This window comes from Peromyscus maniculatus, chromosome 4 (genome assembly GCF_049852395.1).
Source record: "Peromyscus maniculatus bairdii isolate BWxNUB_F1_BW_parent chromosome 4, HU_Pman_BW_mat_3.1, whole genome shotgun sequence".
NCBI classification, from domain to species: domain Eukaryota; kingdom Metazoa; phylum Chordata; class Mammalia; order Rodentia; family Cricetidae; genus Peromyscus; species Peromyscus maniculatus.
The window spans coordinates 157,591,744-157,610,427 of NC_134855.1; the positions used below are offsets into that span (position 1 = coordinate 157,591,744).

Genomic DNA, 18,684 nt, shown 5'->3' on the forward strand with positions numbered 1-18,684 from the left:
TCCAGGCAGATGGAGAACAGCGGGACGGAGGGGCGGGGCTCAGGAGGGAGGCGGGGCTCAGGAGGGAGGCGGGTGCCGCGGTGGGGGCGGAGCCAGAGGGAGACGCCCGCCTAGGTTGGGGTGGAGCCAGGCCCCCGGGTCCCAGCTCTGTGAGGAAGAGCCCGGGCTTCCTTGTACCAGAAGCGGAAGAAAGGACACACAAACTGGCCTATGGGACGGTGGATAAGAGCAGCGTGACCCGGAAGCATTCACCGACGAACCGCCCCTCCCGCCCAATTGCGCTGCCTGGGACGAGCCACTTCCTTTCTGCGCTCCCGCTGGCCTAGCGAGCAGGTAGGCCACGCGGCGGGCGGTGTGCGCGGGTCGGGTCGGGGTGGGCCGGGTGGGGAGGTCGCGGGCGTGTGGCCCGGGCGCTCGGGAATGGGTCCGGCCGGGGCCGCAGTCTCGAGTGCGGGCCTGGCCGACCTCATGGCTCGCGCGGTGACTCCGCAGGCACGGCCTGGACATGCAGAACGACGCCGGCGAGTTCGTGGACCTGTACGTGCCGCGGAAATGGTAAGCATCTGAGGTCCTTGCCCGTCCGTCAGCGCGGCCCCGCCACGCCTACGCTCCTCACCCCTTTTCACCCACTTCCCCCGTTTCGCGGCCCACCGCACGCTCTGTTTCCTTCCCTCAGCTCCGCGAGCAACCGCATTATTGGTGCCAAGGACCACGCATCCATCCAGATGAACGTGGCCGAGGTGAGCTGGGAACCCGATGGTGGGGCTTGTTCCCGGGGGAAAGGAAGGAGGCAGCTAGGCCTTTCCGTGCCTGGCTTCCCAAGCATTGGTGGTTCCCTAATGAGTAGGCTAAACCTAGAGCGCGGGGTCGGGTCGAATCTGCTAACTCCTTTTCTCTATACAGGTTGACAGGGTCACAGGCCGGTTTAATGGCCAGTTTAAAATCTATGCTATCTGTGGGGCCATTCGAAGGATGGTGAGTTTGTTTTACCACGTGGGCCTTTGTCTTGTAGTACTGTTGACATTTGAGCTGTGATGGTGGGTGTCCCTTCCTCTGGAATAAATGGTTGGCGGGACAGGTTTGCTCTTGCCTGCTTAGGCCTCGCCACCACGGAGTGCCTGCTCTAGGAAGATTTAGGTGGTTGGTTCTTCCTTTATGTAAAGCTCATTCTATCTCTCCTGGGTGTGAGTACAATCTTGGGTCTGATAATACATGCTCTGTTCTGCCAAGCCGGGAGCGCTATGAGATATTCAGGGATTCATTTTTAATTTTAAGGGTGAATCAGATGACTCTATTCTCCGATTGGCTAAGGCTGATGGAATTGTCTCAAAGTAAGTGGAGGTGGGGGATATCACATTGGGGTTGAGTGGCCTGGGATTTCCCAAGAGATACGGCTTTTAATATTATTTTTTTTCCTTTGTTAGGAACTTTTGACCAGAAGAGATCGGGGAATATTTGCTATAAATAAAAGTGAGAAAGTACCTTTGTCAGTTGAGTCTGCTTTTAGCACGTGGGCAGGGCTGGTGTTTTTTACAGTGACCTGAACAGGGGCAGCACACTCAAATCTGAAAGGAAATAAACTAGAGAGTATGTTGCAAAACCAAGTTTTACTTAACAAAAACATTTTTACACCATCCATTCAAAACCTACCCAACACACGACATTCTGAAGTCAGATACTCTCACAAACACTTGTGCCTACTGTTGGGTGCTAAGGGCGCAGCACCAGGTCTATGGCATTGGGTCGCAGTCCAGCTGGACACCACGGATATAGCTCGGGTTTCTGGACGCAGTCGCCAGGATCATTTGGTTTAAGGGTTGGTTTTGTTGCAGCAGTGCTTTACACCACACAGCAGCAGCTCTCGGCATCACTGAAGAGGACAGGGAGGGGAGGACTTCCAGCAGACCAGCTTGGTAAATAATAAACCTTATAAACTACATAAATATACAAGCTTAAGTTACTGCTGTTCACCAGCTTTAACATTAACTATACATCTAGAGGGAGCTGCCTGGGTATGTCCTCCAAGGGTAGCTTGTAAGTTGGAGCAGTGTCTAGGAAGTTAAATGATGGGACTACCTTGAAGATGACTTTTGCAGGGCCATTGTCTTGCACCCAAGATGCTCTAGGGGTATGGGTTTGCTTATACCAGCATAAGCATGGTCAGAATAAAACACTGGTTTGTCACTGTGAGCAAGGTTCCTTCATGCTCAAGCTGTTACTGATTCTCTGGTCCCGGGTGGTTGGATGGTGTCAGGCCTGAGAGGCATTAGCATTGCTGGGGATGTGCTGAGGCTGTGAAGCTGAGCAGTTGCTAGCAGTAGGTCTGGTATCTACTATGGGAGCCTAGGCTGATGACCAGGTTACGGGGAAGGCCAACAGTCCTAAAGAAAGCAAAGGGACAATGGCACAGTGGGTGTACAGGCAAGTTGACCTAGATGGCATGTCCGTTGCTGTTAGAGGTGGCAGGGCCAGTGTCTTCCTGCCTGAAGGTCAAGTGTGGTTTCAGAGTTACACCAGCAAACCTTAACAGGACCAAATCCCAAATTATAATACTTTTTCTGCACCACAATATTGCTTAGGAAAGTTAAGAGCCTCAAGTCAGCAGTTCTCTTAAAGGTCCAGTGCTGCAGGCAAAAGTTTCTGGCAAGAGGCCTGGGTGGTTTTGGCCAAGCCCTGCTGTATATGTGATGGCATAGGGGTTTCACAGTGACAGATGCTTTGACAAATGTCCAAAAAAATAAAATTAGAATGGGTCAAGGTGCCTGCCTTCCCCTCTACCTTGACAGCAAAGGAGGCAGGGTATCAGGAGATGGCGTAAGTGTGGCTGGCAATATCAGCATGTTCAGGTCTGGACACCTAGGTCTCCACAGGAATGGTCTCACATCTGTGATAGGTTGCAAAGGCTGGACCTCAGGATTCACCACAATGTAAACCAGACTGGTCTCAGGCACATGAAAAACCAAGCAAGCCTCACTGTTCATTTACTCCAGGAAAATTCTCAGAAGCATCTTGAGGTGTGTTGTGCTTCTGAATGAAAGCGGTGTCTCTTTCCAAGGAAACGAAAAGTCACCTTGGGCTGTGAGGGGCAAATGCAGTATTGGAGGAGGGATGGGACACTAGTTGCCTCTGTTCTAGCAAGCTACATGCCTTTCTACCAAGCAGCCTCTCTGCAGGGTGCACTGTCAGGGCTAGAACTGCTGGGTGAGGCGTCTGTAGTGAGGTAACACTTGGTTCTCAGGGAGGTACAGGGCCAGTTCCAGAGCCACAAGCACCGTGAACTCAAATCCAATGAGATCTCTCCTGTTGAACCGGAATCTTTCCTCCAGCTTCTGCAGTGAAGGAAGCAAAGGGTGAGTGGGTCAGCCCACCTGGGTCCCCACCTAAGGCTCAGTGCCTGGCACGGGGTGCTCGTGCTGGGTGCACACCTCTGCACTCACGTCAATAAGCTGCTTTACTTCGCTCTTGCGGAGGTCACTGCTGATCTTGGCGGCCAGCAGAACACAGGCGCCAGCACACAGTTTGCGGTTCTGTTTGTTGAGCTTGCCCTGCAGTACAAGCTTCTCAAAGTACACGTAGGCCATGGAAACGGTCACAGGTTCCAAGCTGCACTCTTCAGACAGGTTCCGCATCTCCCGTTTTAAACTGTGGGTGGGATGGGAGCCATGTCCCTGGGGCAAATCTATGGTCACTGAGACTATGACGAAGCAGCAGCCACCCTTCCATGGCTATACCACGTGTTGTGGGCTGTCAGAAAAGACACTATGTTCTCCAAGGAGAAAGCCCAGGGTCAGGTTATGTGGCTGGGTAGGGGTATCTGCCTGGTCGTTTCTTACCTCCTAATTTTGCTCAATGTCAGTTTGATATGAGGGAACTTCTCCCTGAAGGTCTCGTTCATGTCCTTTTTGAGGTCTGCAGGCTTCACATACTCTATAACCGTGGTCTATAACAGAAGTAGAGGTAGGTGGAGCCTAGATGTCTTGAAAGTGGATGCCTTGTGGCCTGGGTTTACAGACATGAGTATGGGATTTCAGAGAGGTACCGGTATTTCTGAGGATAAAATGACTCAGCTTGTCTGCCCTCTGTAGATATATGCCCAGGCATCCAAAGCTGACCCCAGAAGACTGTCCAGCATGGCTGGCTATCTTGCTTTGGCACACTGTCCTTGTCTATGGCCCTGTCCCCCTACCTGCTGGTGTTGGATGGGGACAAGGCACCCTAGAATGGCTGTTCTGGGTTTCTGGGTGCTCACTCAGTTTATTCCTCGAACCCTAAACAATGTTAGGGCTACGGAACTCACCATGTATGAAGCAAAGATAAGTACCCGCTTGTGCTTCCCACATGGCCACTGTGGGTCATCCAGGAGGTTGGGGTTGTATTCTAGTGCATCTCCCCCATCGTTTCCTGTAAGCAGAGGCAGCTGTTGACACCCTAGATCCTGATCAGAACCCATGCCACTCCTCCCCTACCACGCCCAAGAAGAGGCGTCACCTCACAGCAAGGCTCCCAGGTAGAGAGGGACTCCAGGTCAAGGGCCAGGGCTTGAGTACAAGAAGGGACATCTGGACAGAACCCCCTTCCCACACTGATGCTTTCTTCTGCCCGGTTCAGGCAGAGCCTAGGCCACACTATCTGGAATCCTTTTCCTCTGAGAAGCCTCAGTGCAGATGTGGCTTACACTGCTGTCTGCCCCATCCCTGTCCCTGTCCCAGCCAGTGCTGCTGCCCCCCTTGTGCCATGGCTAAGGCACCTCGACTACACTACCTAGTTCTGTGCCAGCCGGTGTTGACTTGGTAGGCACAGGTTTGTGTCTTGAACCTGGTGGAGCCCGGGGGATGCTGGGCCGAGGCTGGGGCAGCAAGCCATGGTTGTCATTCTTGTGTGTAACCAGGGCATTAGTAGGGTACAGGAACTTTGCATAAGACACGACCTGGAAAAGCAATCACATTGGAGCTCAGTCCTGCTTCCTCAGGCCAGAAAGTGCAACCAAGTTCTGCTTCCCTCCACCCTCCAGCAGGGAGCCTGAGGGCCACACTGCTACCCACTTGAGAGGGGCTCTTATGTCAGAATGTCAGCTTCCATCCCTGACCAGAGGTCTGCAGTGTGCAAGTCTCCCCTTTCTGGAAGACCCCTGGCCTTGGCCCACTGTGACAGAAGCATGGCTAGGTGTGGGGTCCCAGGGGGTCACCTACAGCTGGCAGTGGCCATGTATGGTGGACTCTTAGGTTCTTTGGCCTGTTCCCAATACTGTGTCTTAGATTAATGTGTGAGGCACCTGTCTGCCTAACTCTGCTGGCCATTGGCTGGCCACAGTGCTCTTGCCTTTCCATCTGCTCCCAGTTCAACGCCTTCCAACTCAAAGACCATCTCAGAAGAAACAGAAACGCCGCCGGATGGGTGCCTCTGCTTCTGGCTGTCCACCCTCAGGTCACTGTAATGACAGGAGAGGGGAGGGCTGTAGTCCCTCTTCCTGCAGTCAGTGGGTGGATGCTTGACCCACAGTGAATCCAGGTGGCAGCCTCGTCTGCTCATCCACCCACACTGAAGAGCTCCTAGCACAGGAGGAGAAGTAGATGGGCATGACCTTGGAGGTGCATGACAGGTTTAAGCGGAAGGCAGTCTATATCTCACTCTTGCTCCAAGCAGATGTCATCAGTCAAAGCATTAGGGAGCCACCACTCTGGAACATCCCTGAACACTCACCTGTTCTTGGGCTCAGATCTGCTTCCCTGGGTGCTTCTAACCCTTCATATGTGGTCACACTCAGTAGCTGGCCTGGGATCCTGAGAACTGGCTACCTCCCACTCTAGACAGGAGGTTTCTCTGTGCCTACTATTGTTCTGTGAGGTCACCACAACACTACCCCGCCCCAACAGCTGTTTCCTTCTTCCCTGAATTACCTTCAGGACACAATTGCCTGGGTTGGCCCTAAAGTTTTAGGAGCGTATCTGAGGGAGGGGCAGAATATCTCAGTCAACCCATATATAGTTTCACCAGAACCTATGGCCCCTAGGGAATAAAAACCTGAAATGCAAGTTCCTAGGCTGTGGTGGAAGATGGTGTCCTGACACCCCATGAGTCTAAGGACCCAGCGAACACTCAGTGATGGGCTACACTGATACCCTGTGGGCTGGGCTCAGCAGGACCAGGGCTTATCAGTGTACACAGCACGGGATCTTACCTGATCCGTAGGCCCTCTCCATAGGGCAGGACTGAGAAGGCTGCACACAGGGACCGCTTGGCACAGATGAGCACAATCCTGTGGGAGGCCCAGGTCAGAGCAGGGCAGTAATTCTGTTCTGCCTACATCTGGGTGATGGGAAACTGCCAGAGCCATTGAGGGGACTTGGATTCAGGAAGTCAGGCATGGCATCTTAGCACTTGGGCCTGATTCCCTAGAGTTGCTTAGTAAGTAAGCAACTCCCTGTTCCATGAGGAGCACAACAGTGCTCCCCTGGCCCTGTAACACACAGGGCCATAGACTTCATGTTTCCTGGAAGCACAGGTCACCCAGGAAAGGGCAGGCCTCATTTGCACAAAGATAGGGCACAGGAAGGTGAGGCCAAAGTTCATCAGCATCAAGCCTCAGTGGTCCAGACAAAGGCAAGGCCTAATGCTACTAGAGAACACCCAGATCTAATACAAAGTTCAGTATCCAGGGGCTTAGGACCCAAGGCCTTGGGTCCTCAAAGCTATAATCATAGCCTACCCTTACAGTCTTAGTGCTCAGGCCCTGCAGGGAGCAACATTCCCTGGAGACACCAGGGTGACCTACATAGGGAAGGGGGGGGGGGGCTCTGGGAATCCAAAGTGGTTCCCAGAGTGGGTTCGAGTGACTGGTAGTGTGGTGCCAAGGGACATACCCAAGGCACTGCCCCTGCACCAGTGCAGGACATGCAGCTGCCCAGAGCCCAGCCTAGCACTGTTTAGGGAACCAAATACCAGTTTGAGTTCAGCCTCCCACAAGTTCCCTGATATACCATACCTCCTGTGTGTGTGCCCAGTGTGACTGCTTCCCTCTATGGGCTCCCAAGGTTAACCACGTCTTATCCTGTGTATGCCCCCTCCCCCCCATATGAGCACACCTTTTGTCCTGGGCACGTCTGGGGGGGCATTTCTGCCTTCCTACTTCTCTTTCCCAAAGACCGGAGTCTATCTAGCTGGTGGCTCTTCTCTGGGATTGTACAGGGCTGGCTTGCTGGCTTGGCCATGTTAGCCAGGGTCCAGCTAATGTAGAGGAACATGAGCACCCAATTCTAAAGGGTCAGGAGACAGGCCATGGGTGATGAAGCAGGAGCCCTGGAGCTGAAGATGCTGCTGCTAACAAGGGGCAGGGTCCAGACCTCACATGGCCTTCAGAGACACAGCCTGGGCCCGCAGTGTGGGGAGCCCAGTGGACAGTTCAGGGCCAGGCCCCGCATGCTCTTACCTGCTGTTCTTCGTGTCATACTGCCTCATGTTCTTAATGAAGTGGGTTTTCTTCAGGCCTTTGTGTCTTGGTGATCCAGATGCATGCTTGGTTCTGTAAGGTAAAAAGCAGGTTGTTCTTGCCTTCCTTGTGGCCCCAGGGGTCAGAGGCAGTTGGGACTCAGGACCTTGGAGTAGGGGCAGGTAGGGTGTATACCTCTGCACTGAGGCACATCCCACTGCATCTTCCAGAAATTCGAGGGAGCAGCGCTGAGATGTGACTCGTCTCCTGTAGGGAAGACATCATGACCTCAGAAGAGCCAGGACCACAGACTCTAGGAAGCCTTTGCAGCCAGGGTCCCTCAACAGAACTGAACTAGTGTGGGAATATGCAGGGCAGGGCTCTCATGAAACTGAAAGGCTTCAAGAACCTGTGAACCAAGACTGCAGTGCAGAGGGAATCCTGTTCCCTGCCACAAGGTTGCCAACCTTCCCTAGGTGGGAGCATCTGGTACACAGCGGTTCCAACAGGCTACATGTCTCAGAGGGTCTGCTTGTACCAGTTTGGGGCTGTGGCCCATGCCAGGAGCACAGTGTAAGCACCTGTATAGGCCGCTACTGCTATTCAAGTCACACACACACACACACACACACACACACACACACACACACACACACCCTTCCCTCCCGGGAACTGCTCTGGGGTCTAGAACATTCTTTTCCAAATCTGCAAGTAAGAATTCCCTCCTGGATTTTGGGTTCTAGCTCTGTGTTACCCATCAGGAAGGCCTGTTGGTGACAGTCACTAATGGAAGGTAATATCTCTGCCTTGGGAGCACTGATTCCTATGGGTCAGGCTGGCTCCTGTGTCCCCCATGCTTGTACCCAGTAGGGCAGGACATGGGAGGCAGTTTCCCATCACTGTGAGCCACAACAGGGCTTCTTCAGGCTGAGAACTGAGACCCCACAGACCCACACCTTCACACCGAGACAACAAACTCAGGCACGTAGTCCAGGGTCTAACAACTGCGGTCATTTACTGACCTTCTGGTCCTTACAGGACACAGTGAGTCAAAGTCACAGCAAAGCTACAGGGTAGGCTTCTGGAGACCAAGGTCACAGTGTGGGAAGGCAAGACACGGTCTGTGGTTCTGAGGTTGAAGCCTGCTCTGAGCCTCTGCCATTGGGGAGTCTGTGCCAGCATCCCTGAGAGGACAGAGGCATAAAGAACCTCAGGCTGAGGCTGCGCCAAACACTATGGCTCCCTGCCACAGCCTTTGAGAATGAGGGGCCTGTATCCAGACCCAAGGGGGCTGTAGCTTTCCATCTCTCTTCTCCTATTATTAGACAAGTGGTACATGTTCATAAAGGAAAAATAAGGAATAGCTAGGCATGATAGTATGGAGGATGTTGAATTTGAGGCCAACGTGGGCTATAAGAGACCTTATCTCTTTTTGTTTTGTTATTATTTATTTAATTTTAAAGACAGGGCTTCATGTGGCCCAGACTGGCCACAAACTCAATAGGTAGCTAGGAATGACCTTGAGCTCCTAATCTCCCAGCCTCCACTGCTGCCTGTTGTGATTACAGAGAAAAGCAACTCCTTCAAAAGCCACTCACCTCAACACCATAACTTCTGTCAGACACCAGGACTACTGTCTGGGCATGGATCACTGTGACAGAGTCACAGAGATACCATGATTCAGTCACTTCTTGCCACAGCATCTGTGGGTCTCTCTCTATCTCTCTGTCTCTCTGTCTGTCTGTCTCTGTCTCTCTGTGTTTATGTATGTGTACATGTGTGTGGTGTGTGAGTACATGCATGTGGTATTGAGGATCTTGAGTGTCATACATGGTAGGCAAGTTGCTCTATCACTGAGCTAGACTCTAGTCACACCTGTCCAATGTCCCTGGCCCATCTTGTCACTGTGGTGCAGGATGCCTGGGCCATTAAGGATTAGTGATACGTGTCAAATACCCTGGTTCATCCTCACTCCAAGAGAGTCTTGGACATAGAAATCTGGCCAAGGAATTCACCAGGACACATAGTCTGAAGCTTCCCAAACAGAAGCTGAGGCTACACACATGAGCCACCCTCCTCCTGCTTGGACCTCAGCAACTGTCCAGGCATTTTCAAACAAAAAGAGTCGAGCCAAGTGCCTGTGGGATGATTGCATGGTGGGCAGACCCCCTTAGACCCGGCACTGCTGACTTAATAGTAAGCTCCTGGGCAAGCTCAAAGCAGCCAAATGGCTCTCCAGGACACACGGCTACCAAGGCACAGACGGTAATGCCTTTCTCCCTGTAGCAGGAGCCACGGGTGTACATGCTCTGAACCCAAAATATTCTAGAAGTGCAGCCGACGATGATGTCAAGCACTGACTGTCACACAGCACTGTTGGGACACCACCCACTCAACAATGACGATGGAGAAGGTATTGCAGGAGACGGTGGATGGTGGCGGCAGAGATGTTGACGGTGTAGTTACCTACTTGGGATGGCAGTGGCACTGTGGACAGTGTCGATGGTGATGGCAGCTGAAGTGCCTCAGTTGTACTGACTGCTGCTGTGCATACACTATGCTTGGTGTTCTTGTGCCTCACTTTGTTCCAAGTCCCCTCACCTGATGGGCACTAGGTGGCTACTTCATAGTTAAAAAGCTTCCAGTGGTGTTGGAGGCCAGCAGCCAAAGGCATATCAAAGACACAGAGATGAGGTGAGCCTGACATCCAAGGCCATCTGGGAACCAGGAGAGGAAAGCCCCAGGCTGGCACTGAGCCAGAGGCCCCAGGCAGGAATGCCAACAAGTGACTCAAGATCAGAACCTCTCAACAGCTTCCTTCAGGGCTCTGTGGCTGGCTGGACACAGAAGGGTTCCCAGACGGGGAAACGTAGTCCTCAGTGCAGTATTCCCAGTCACAGCCGTGGGGCCTATGGCTGTGAGGCTGCCTGTCTGTCCTTCCAGAGCTACGGTTGGGGGGCTTTTTCACAACACTGGTGGTTTCGCTGACTTGTGAGTGTGTGTACAATTAAGCCCAAGTTCCCTGATCAGTGAGTCCTCTAGCTGGGTTTGGAAATCCAGCCATGAGCCTCTAATGTGCCAAAGGTCCAAGTACTCTGGTCAGTCAAACGGTTCAAGGTACCTGTAGCTTAGAAATGCCTATCCTTGAGGACAAGAAAAACCTGCATATCAGACATGGGGATGTGGAAAGGAAGGGTCATATGGGGAAGCTACGACTACCAAACAGGCTGAGCTTCAGCTTGCTACTAGAAACTTCTAAAAGAGCTCCTGGGTCTTTAGTGTTGGCACCTGCAGATCCGAGCATGCCCCCTAACAGCCCCTCTTACTGGGATGCTAGTGGAATTACGTCCCCTCCAAATCTGTATGTTAACCTGGGACCTCAAAACAAGACTGAGCTTGGAGATATAGTCTTTAAAGAGATAAACAGAGGTGGCCCTTAATCCAGTGTGACTGGTGTCCTCAGGATTAAGGCACAGACACACAGAGGGAGGGCAAAGTCTATGAGGCCTTAAAGGGAACCTGCCACACCTTCTTTGGCTTCTAGCTTCCAGAATGTGAGAAATAAAGTCTGTTGTTTAAAGAAACCCTGTCTTGCCGGGCGGTGGTGGCGCACGCCTTTAATCCCAGCACTAGGGAGGCAGAGGCAGGCGGATCTCTGTGAGTTCGAGGCCAGCCTGGGCTACCAAGTGAGTTCCAGGAAAGGCGCAAAGCTACACAGAGAAACCCTGTCTCGAAAAACCAAAAAAAAAAAAAAAAAAAAAAAAAAAAAAAAAAAAAAAAAAAAACAAAAAGTCCTGTTTGGGGCTGAAGAGATGGCCCAGTGGTTAAGAACCCTGGTTGCTCTTTCAGAAGACCCAGATTCAATATCGCCCGTAACTCCAGTTCTAAGGGATCCAACACTCTATTCCGACCTCTGTGGGTACTAAGCACACACACGGGACATAGAGACATGCAGGTAAACACCCATACACGTAATTTATCAGTCTATTGTCTGCAAGGGCTTTGGAATGGCTCTGGACTTCATCTGTGCAAGAAGATGCTCCCTGGTGCTCTGCAGGACCACCGTGTGCTGGCTGCATGCAGGCCCTTGGATTATGCCGCATATTTTGGCAGCAGCCATTAACTAAGCATGAACAGTGGGGAGCTGCATCTGGTGGACGCCAGGCCCATACTGCCCCTGCAGCATCATTAACTGAGGTCCCCTTCCAGCAGGAGAGTTGGTTCACAGAGGTGTGGCATGGTCAGATACCTGCTCAACAGGTAGGGCCATGCGGCTCCCCAAACATGCCCTTGCCTGTGCTTGTCACAGAAGCAGGAGATACAGCTACTACCTCACACCAACACTTCAGAGGCTGTGACACTCACACTCAAGTGGTGGCATAGAGAGGTCAGTCTGTCCAAAGTCACACAATAGTGCAATTCTGTCCAGGTCCTGGTAGGCTCCAAGATTGTCACAGTGATCCAAGTCCATGGTTCTCCTGTCTTACTTACATAGTTACTTACATCTATTAAATGACAAAAGCCACAGGAGCTTGCAGAAAACCAACCAAAACGGAAAAGAGAAGTGAACTGACTAAAGACACCTCCAGAGGACCCTGCAGCTACCAGCTGGGCCTGTGGTAGAAACAAGACACCAGCCCAGGGAGGCTCTGGAGGAGGGAGAACAGGTGAGTGCAGGCACCTTGTCTAGAAGCATGGACAGAGGGAAAGGCTAGGGGCCTGGGACAGGAGGGATTAGGACCAGTCAGAATGGCAAGCTCAGACAACCTTACTGCTAGGAAGGTGCCACATGAGTGCGCACAGTGTGCTGGGTGTTTAGGGGACAGAATCTGCCCAGAGAGGATTAGCCAAATGCTGAATGCACAGGTCTGGAGCAGGGAAAGGCAGCTAGCCTGAGGTGGAACAGAATGTGGAACCTGAGGGAAGAGTCTGGGACCTGAAGGAAGAGTCTGTGTTCTGAGGCCCTTAGGGCCACCTGTCTGGCGTGGCATTCCCTGAGGTAATTATCCAGGCAAGGCCAGGTGGCTGATCATGGCCCTGGGATCTCATTTGCAAGTCCACAGAGGCAGTGTGGAGAGCTGTGTCAGATCTGTCCTCAGCTGCCGGCTTGCTCTTCTTGCCACTTTCCAGGCTCTCTAGGAATGGTGTGCTCCCTCAGGAGCTTGTGAAATGTTCCCAGTTGGTCCAACATCTTGTTCCCTGTGGCTTCTACCTCCCTCATAAGCAGGTTATTTGTAAACCCAATCCTCAGAACTGTACCAGGGAGGCACTACTCTTATTCAGTTTCAGGTAGGGAAACTGAGATACAGAGCCATTCAACTTGTCTGAAATCCAACAGCTGGCAGGAGAGGAGTAGAGGCCTGTGTCCACAGCTTAGCTACTCTGAGGACAGGCCAGGTTCTCCTAGTGCAGACCCTGTGCTCAAGAAACAAGACAGGATCACACTTCACAGTGTGCCCTGAACTGACCCTACTGGGAGTAAGGGTTGTGCTGGGCCGGGCGGTGGTGGCACACACCTTTAATCCCAGCACTCGGGAGGCAGAGCCAGGCAGATCTCTGTGAGTTCGAGGCCAGCAAGATCCAGGAAGGGTGCAAAGCTACACAGAGAAACCCTGTCTCAAAAAAAGAGTTGTGCTGGTTAGCAGAAAGGCAGACATGTGGGATGTCTGTGTATATGATGCTCAGATATGACAGTCTATGTGACAAAAGGTGTCTTGGTCAGGAGATGGCTGAGGAGGGTGTGAGGAAACCTAGGAGCTGGTCTATGGAGTAAATGGTGGCCACGCATGGCATATGTCAACAAACATACATGGGGGGGCCTCACACTCAGCTTCCATGTACTGTTTGCATGTACCTTGGCACCTCAACTTGAAAACAGCTAAAAGCAGATAAACAAACAAAAACACTAAAGAACAATTTGGACTTTCTGTTGCCTCAGCTAACACTCCCCAGACAACTAGAAAAGTCCAAGTTGTGGCAGACCTGGACTCTGCATCTCAAGTTGCCTATTTATACAGGACAGTGTCTACAGTGTCTACCCTAGCTCCATGTGCTCTCTCCATGTGACTGGGAAGAAGAGGCCAGGGGTCAGGAGTTAAGAGGGCTTACCCATTTATTGGTTCTGCTGACCTAACTCAGCTCAGAACTACTCCTTAGCAACCTTGCTGCCAAGGGAGTCCACCCCTGCTCTTCAGTCAGCACCTGAAACCCGACTACAGACCTTAAAACCTGCTTCTGTATGTGACAGGTTTCCTTATTTGGTGATTTGAGAGATGGGGAGAGGTCTAGGTAGGGCCACCTCCCTGTGGCTGAGATTCTGTCCCTATTAGGGATCCAAAGAGAGTGAATGGTCTCTGCAGGCTTGGGGCAGACTCAGGAGCCACCCGCCACATGACAGGCTGCAGAGGAGCCCCAGCAATGAGCCCAAGCAGTACTTCCACTGTCATGGCCAGCATGCTCAGGGCCTGGGAGCCTCCCCTGCTAAGGAAGCACAGGTGGCAGCAGCCTATCAGGTGTTCAGGGCTGGTCCCCTGCTTGAGCATCATTTTGGCTCATTACAGACCCATATGTGCCAAAAACAAAACAAATAAGCAAAAAAAAACCCCAGTCTCCTAATGGGTCTCACTTAGTCTTAGGCAAAGCAAAGGTGACTGGTCCCAGCACTCCATGCAGGGGCCTGTGGTCTAGCAGCTTCACAGAGAAAGAGTGGAGTCTCGGGGCAGGCGCAGGCACCTGGCTGTTCTAGAAAACTGACTACTCTAGCACTTTTCAGCCCCCAGTGAGTAGATGCTGGGCACAGACTAATGTGTGCATGCTAAGTGGCTCAGTGGCTAGTTAGGGCTGTCTAGTCCCACGTCCAGATCAAACTGAAGCACAGCCTCCTGCCTCCAGGCTATGCCCAGCTCTCTGATGGTGGGTGCGTTAGGCTACAATTTGCAAAGTCATTGGCGTGTGGGGACTTTCCCTTCCCCCTCATTTCTGCGGCTGATACTATGCAGGGCTGTTGTGAGTTGAAGTAGTTCCCCAAAAAGATCCATCAAAAGCCCAGCCCTTGTCAGAGGCCTTAGCTAGAGACAGTCTAGGAAGGGATCACAGTAAAAGGGGGACAAGGAAAAGTCTATGAGGACACACATGGAGACAAGGAGATAGAACAACACAGCATGAGCCACAGGGCACCCCGAGTCCTGTAGAGGAGCCCCCAGCCCCCAGGCTACAGCCTGACCTCCAGTGATTGGCATCCAGGGCTCAGGGAAGAACATGCTGCTGTTGAGAGCTCCCAGGTTTGCATCCTTTGTCACCCTGGCTCTGGAGGTACATACATGCATGGCTTTCTAGGCAGAAGGCGGCAGTGGTGAGGTAGCTGGAATGCATGCTTCAAACCTGATCACAGAGCCGGGCGGTGGTGGCGCACGCCTTTAATCCCAGCACTCGGGAGGCAGAGGCAGGCGGATCTCTGTGAGTTCGAGGCCAGCCTGGGCTACCAAGTGAGTTCCAGGAAAAGGCGCAAAGCTACACAGAGAAACCCTGTCTCGAAAAACCAAAAAAAAAAAAAAAAAAAAAAAAAAACCTGATCACAGATCTGGAGCTGAGCCTATACCCAGGCATGCAGCAAAACCAGATGATAAATAGTGCCAAAAGCCCCACGCAGAAAACCAGGGTGGTTCTGTCAATAGCTAGAAACACTGTTGGGAGCCCCAAGTTGTGATTAAGTTGTCACTTTACTGAATCCTTAGGATCATGTGACCTCAAGGAGAAAGAGCTTCATGCCAGCCTATTACAGAGGGGAAGAATGAGGTTCTAAGAGACCCATTAGGTGCTCAAGGTCACAGAGCTATTGGATGGAGGAAAGCTGGTCTGCATTCTTTGTGACAAAGCCTTCAGGGACTCTAGGGTTTTGCTTCTTAAAAAACAGACAATCAGGCAGAGAGATGGCGCAGCGGTTTAAGACCACTCACTGATCTTCCAGAGGACCCAGAGTCAGTTCCCAGCACCCACATGGCTGCTCACAACTGTCTGTAACTCCACTTCCAGAGGATCCAACACCCTCACAAGACAGACATGCAGGCAGAACACTAATGCACATAAAAACAAAACAAAAGAAAAACCCAACAGATCAAGGAACTAAATAAATCTGGGAGCCAGTAGCTCCCTTTAACAGGCCAGCTACTACTGTCTCTCCTAGTCACAGGTCGGGAGCTGAGAGAGGGTAGAGTCCTCTTTCTAAGGGCCTGTGATCATGACAGGAAGGATAACAACTCTAGGGCAGTGACAAGAACTTGGAAGCAGAGCCCAAGAAGAAAAGACGTCTGCCACAGGCAGTTGTAGTTGTGGGCGGTCAGGCTATCAGAATGAAGTGGAAATCAGAACTGGAAGGGCAGGAGATGGCTCACTGGAGGCGCTAGGGAGGCAGGAGTACCACAGGGTGCCTCACCCACACAAACTTCACCCTGACTTTCAGTTTTGCTCTTCACAAGGGGTCGAGCTGACACTCTGGGACAAACTGACCCCTTGGTCCCAATGGACCCTTCTATGTCCTGTAGAGAAGCATGGCCTGGCCCCTACCTGCAGGTTAAGGTGGTGACCACAGAAAGTTCAGGCCCTTCTGGCCACGCAGACATGTGATGCAGGGCCAGATGTCAGAGAACTTTTCCCCATCACAGACCTGGGAGGCACCTCATCACTGTGAGCCTCCAATTTAGCCCTGCTAGACTTGTCCAGGGCTTCCAACACCTGGGAGCTACCTGGCAGGAGTTCTGCTCTAGTAGTGGGGCCTGCCCAGAAGGGACCATAGTGGCCAGACTTGGCTCCTTCTGCCATTCTTCAGGTGAAGACTGAGAACGTAAGAGGGGGCTGAGGAGGCCGAGACCCACATGGTACCTGGTAGCTGTGGACACCGGGAAGTGGGCACAGTCGGGGGATGAGACAGTGGTTAGGAATAAGAGCTGCCCTGGGTTAGACTGAGGAGTCCCTAAAAATGATCCAGGCAGGGCAAGAAGTACAGAGTGCAATGTGACAGGTCCTGAGTCCAGCAGGTATGGGATGGCGAGGAGGAAGCTCTGGCCAGGCGTACACGGCTGAGAGAGTTGAGAAAGTGTGGGTAAGACCCTGGCCCACAAGCTGAGGTGGACACACAGCACATACAAAGTGTTTGTGAGTCCCAGGGCGTAGGGTACTGATAGAATGGACAGGGGAGGGATGTGTCTGAAGTCACTTGGCTGAGGGAACTCTGAAATCCTTTTCAGGGGAATCTCAAGGTGAAGAACCGTTCCCAAGAACTGTTCCCGGAGCTGACAGCTTTAATGGAACTATTCCCTGTATCTGGAGGCTGACAAGCTTCAGGATACTTCAACTCTGTGTCATGGGTTGACAAAGCTCCAGTAACCCCAAATTTGTTCCCTGTATTCTGGACTGATGCTACCAGATCACCTCAGCCCAAGTCAAGGGCAGATGGGACTGCAAGGTGCTCTGACTCTTGCATGATGCGGGGATGTGCCCTTCAGTACTTGAATGATGGACCCTGGGGCCACCCCTGGGCTGGTGGGCTCAGGCCATCCTGACCCTCATGTCCTGCTAGCTGATGGATCTCAGGTGACCTCACCTGTGTGCTGCATGAATGGATCCACCTCACCCCAACCAGGTCTGCCGAGCCCACAGGTCACACACCGGGCGCTGGCTAGGCCTTTGGCCACCCCAACCCCAGCGTGCAGCCCGCCCCGCCCAGCCCACTCACCTCTGCCGCTGCCCGTCCAGGCTGAGGCCGGCGGGCGCCGTCGTGGGGCTGAGTAGGCCCTGGGGCGCGGGCCTGGCTGGCAGCCCCGGGAGGCCTCCGGGTGGAGCGGGCGGAGGCGCAGGCGGCTCGCGGGCCTCGGTGGGCGGTGGTGGCGGCGGCGGGGGCTTCTCGCCGCCAGGACCCAGGCTCGGGGGCCGTCCGTCCAGAGAGATGTTGTTGAGGAAGAAGAGAGCGGCCTGGCGGCGCCGGGAGTCCCCGCGCCTCCGCGGCACGGACGACGGGTTCCGGGCGGCCGGCGCGGGCCTGGCGGGGCCGGGGGCCGGACCCGGGGCTCCTCCCGCCGCGGCCGCGGCCATGCTCGAGTGCGCCGCCGCGCCGCGCCGCCGAGCTGCTGCCCATTGGCCGCGGCGCGCCTGCATGCAAATGTCACCTCGTCACTCGCGCCCATTGGCCCTGGCGCGTCCACATGCAAATATAGCCCCACTGTCCCCGTCCATTGGCCGCAACGCACCTACATGCAAATGAGCTGCACTGAGCCCGTCCATTGGCTAGCGAGGTGTACCGTGCCCTGGCGCTCCCCTGGGTCCTAGAGGTGGTTCAATCCGTCGGGTGTAGGTTTGGCGTGGCCACCGGCCTCCAAACACCGCAAGGTGCAAGGTCGGTGGCTGCACGGCACCTGTGTCCTGTTCTCCTGCCCAAGATGCAGTGTGTGTGTGTGGTGGTGGTGGTGGTGGGGCGGCGGACTCTGCAGAATGCTCATTATGGGCCGCGGACTCGGGGTGTGACCCGGGCCTGGCTACTTGGTTTCCAGGCTGTTTCTTTTTTTTTTTTTTTTTTTTTTTTTTGGTTTTTCGAGACAGGGTTTCTCTGTGTAGCTTTGCGCCTTTCCTGGAGCTCACTTGGTAGCCCAGGCTGGCCTCGAACTCACAGCGATCCGCCTGGCTCTGCCTCCCGAGTGCTGGGATTAAAGGCGTGCGCCACCACCGCCCGGCTCCAGGCTGTTTCTTAAGAGCTGAGAGGTTCCTCTGGGCTGGGCATCCACCCGAGCCACAGCTTCCGGGCTGTGCCAGCGGGCCCACCTGACATCCCTCACTGTCTGCAGACCGTCTATGGTCTGAGGACAGCTGGCACCTTCCTGGGTTGCCTAAGTTTCAGCATGGGTGTGGCCTTGAGTCTGCATGGTGCTCAGTCTTCAGTTTCCTCTGCCGTCCAGTGGCCAGGCCTTGACTATACAGACCTTTTTGGCTATGTGCTGTGTGTGTATGTCCGTCCTCAGCGTAGAGAGGCTGTTGAAGCCCGCCTTCATCCTGCCACCATATGCTCTTTCCGGACTTGTCTTTAAAGTGGGACCTTGGTGTTTGGTGGATCATTGAAGGGGCACAAAGGAAAATCCCCCTTATGTTCCCATCTGTGGTCAGTGCCTGCTCTGGTCCTGTGGCGACTGCAGGGGGTGCTAGAGTGGAGCAGGGGGTGCTAGAGTGGAGCTGGTTGAGGGACAGGGAACCCTGGGAAGCGGCTTCTTTGCCTG

At 53.4% G+C, this 18,684-nt stretch overlaps 2 protein-coding genes across 5 annotated transcripts; one reads left to right on the top strand and one right to left on the bottom strand.

The window, feature by feature from the left end:
- Window positions 1-211: 211 nt before the first annotated feature.
- On the top strand, window positions 212-1,481 carry Rps21 (ribosomal protein S21). Its single transcript, XM_006976050.4, has 6 exons — window positions 212-333; window positions 493-555; window positions 677-740; window positions 904-975; window positions 1,276-1,331; window positions 1,425-1,481. The coding sequence occupies exons 2-6, from the start codon at window positions 506-508 to the stop codon at window positions 1,432-1,434; spliced, it is 252 nt and encodes an 83-aa protein (XP_006976112.1). The 5' UTR covers window positions 212-333; window positions 493-505; the 3' UTR covers window positions 1,435-1,481.
- A 107-nt stretch (window positions 1,482-1,588) lies between these two features.
- On the bottom strand, window positions 1,589-17,525 carry Cables2 (Cdk5 and Abl enzyme substrate 2). 4 transcript variants are annotated; one of them, XM_006976052.4, is made up of 10 exons: window positions 17,157-17,525; window positions 7,622-7,693; window positions 7,427-7,519; window positions 6,179-6,256; window positions 5,320-5,428; window positions 4,762-4,927; window positions 4,298-4,401; window positions 3,834-3,940; window positions 3,438-3,642; window positions 1,589-3,329 (listed from the first exon to the last, which is right to left on the bottom strand). In XM_006976052.4, exons 1-10 carry the CDS (start codon window positions 17,510-17,512, stop codon window positions 3,189-3,191), a joined length of 1,431 nt encoding a protein of 476 aa, XP_006976114.2. In that variant the 5' UTR covers window positions 17,513-17,525; the 3' UTR covers window positions 1,589-3,188. The 4 variants fall into 4 exon arrangements, with proteins under 4 accessions (XP_006976114.2, XP_076427459.1, XP_076427461.1 ...); XM_076571344.1 differs by having other exon boundaries at window positions 3,426-3,642; XM_076571346.1 differs by lacking the exon at window positions 7,622-7,693.
- Window positions 17,526-18,684: the final 1,159 nt, after the last annotated feature.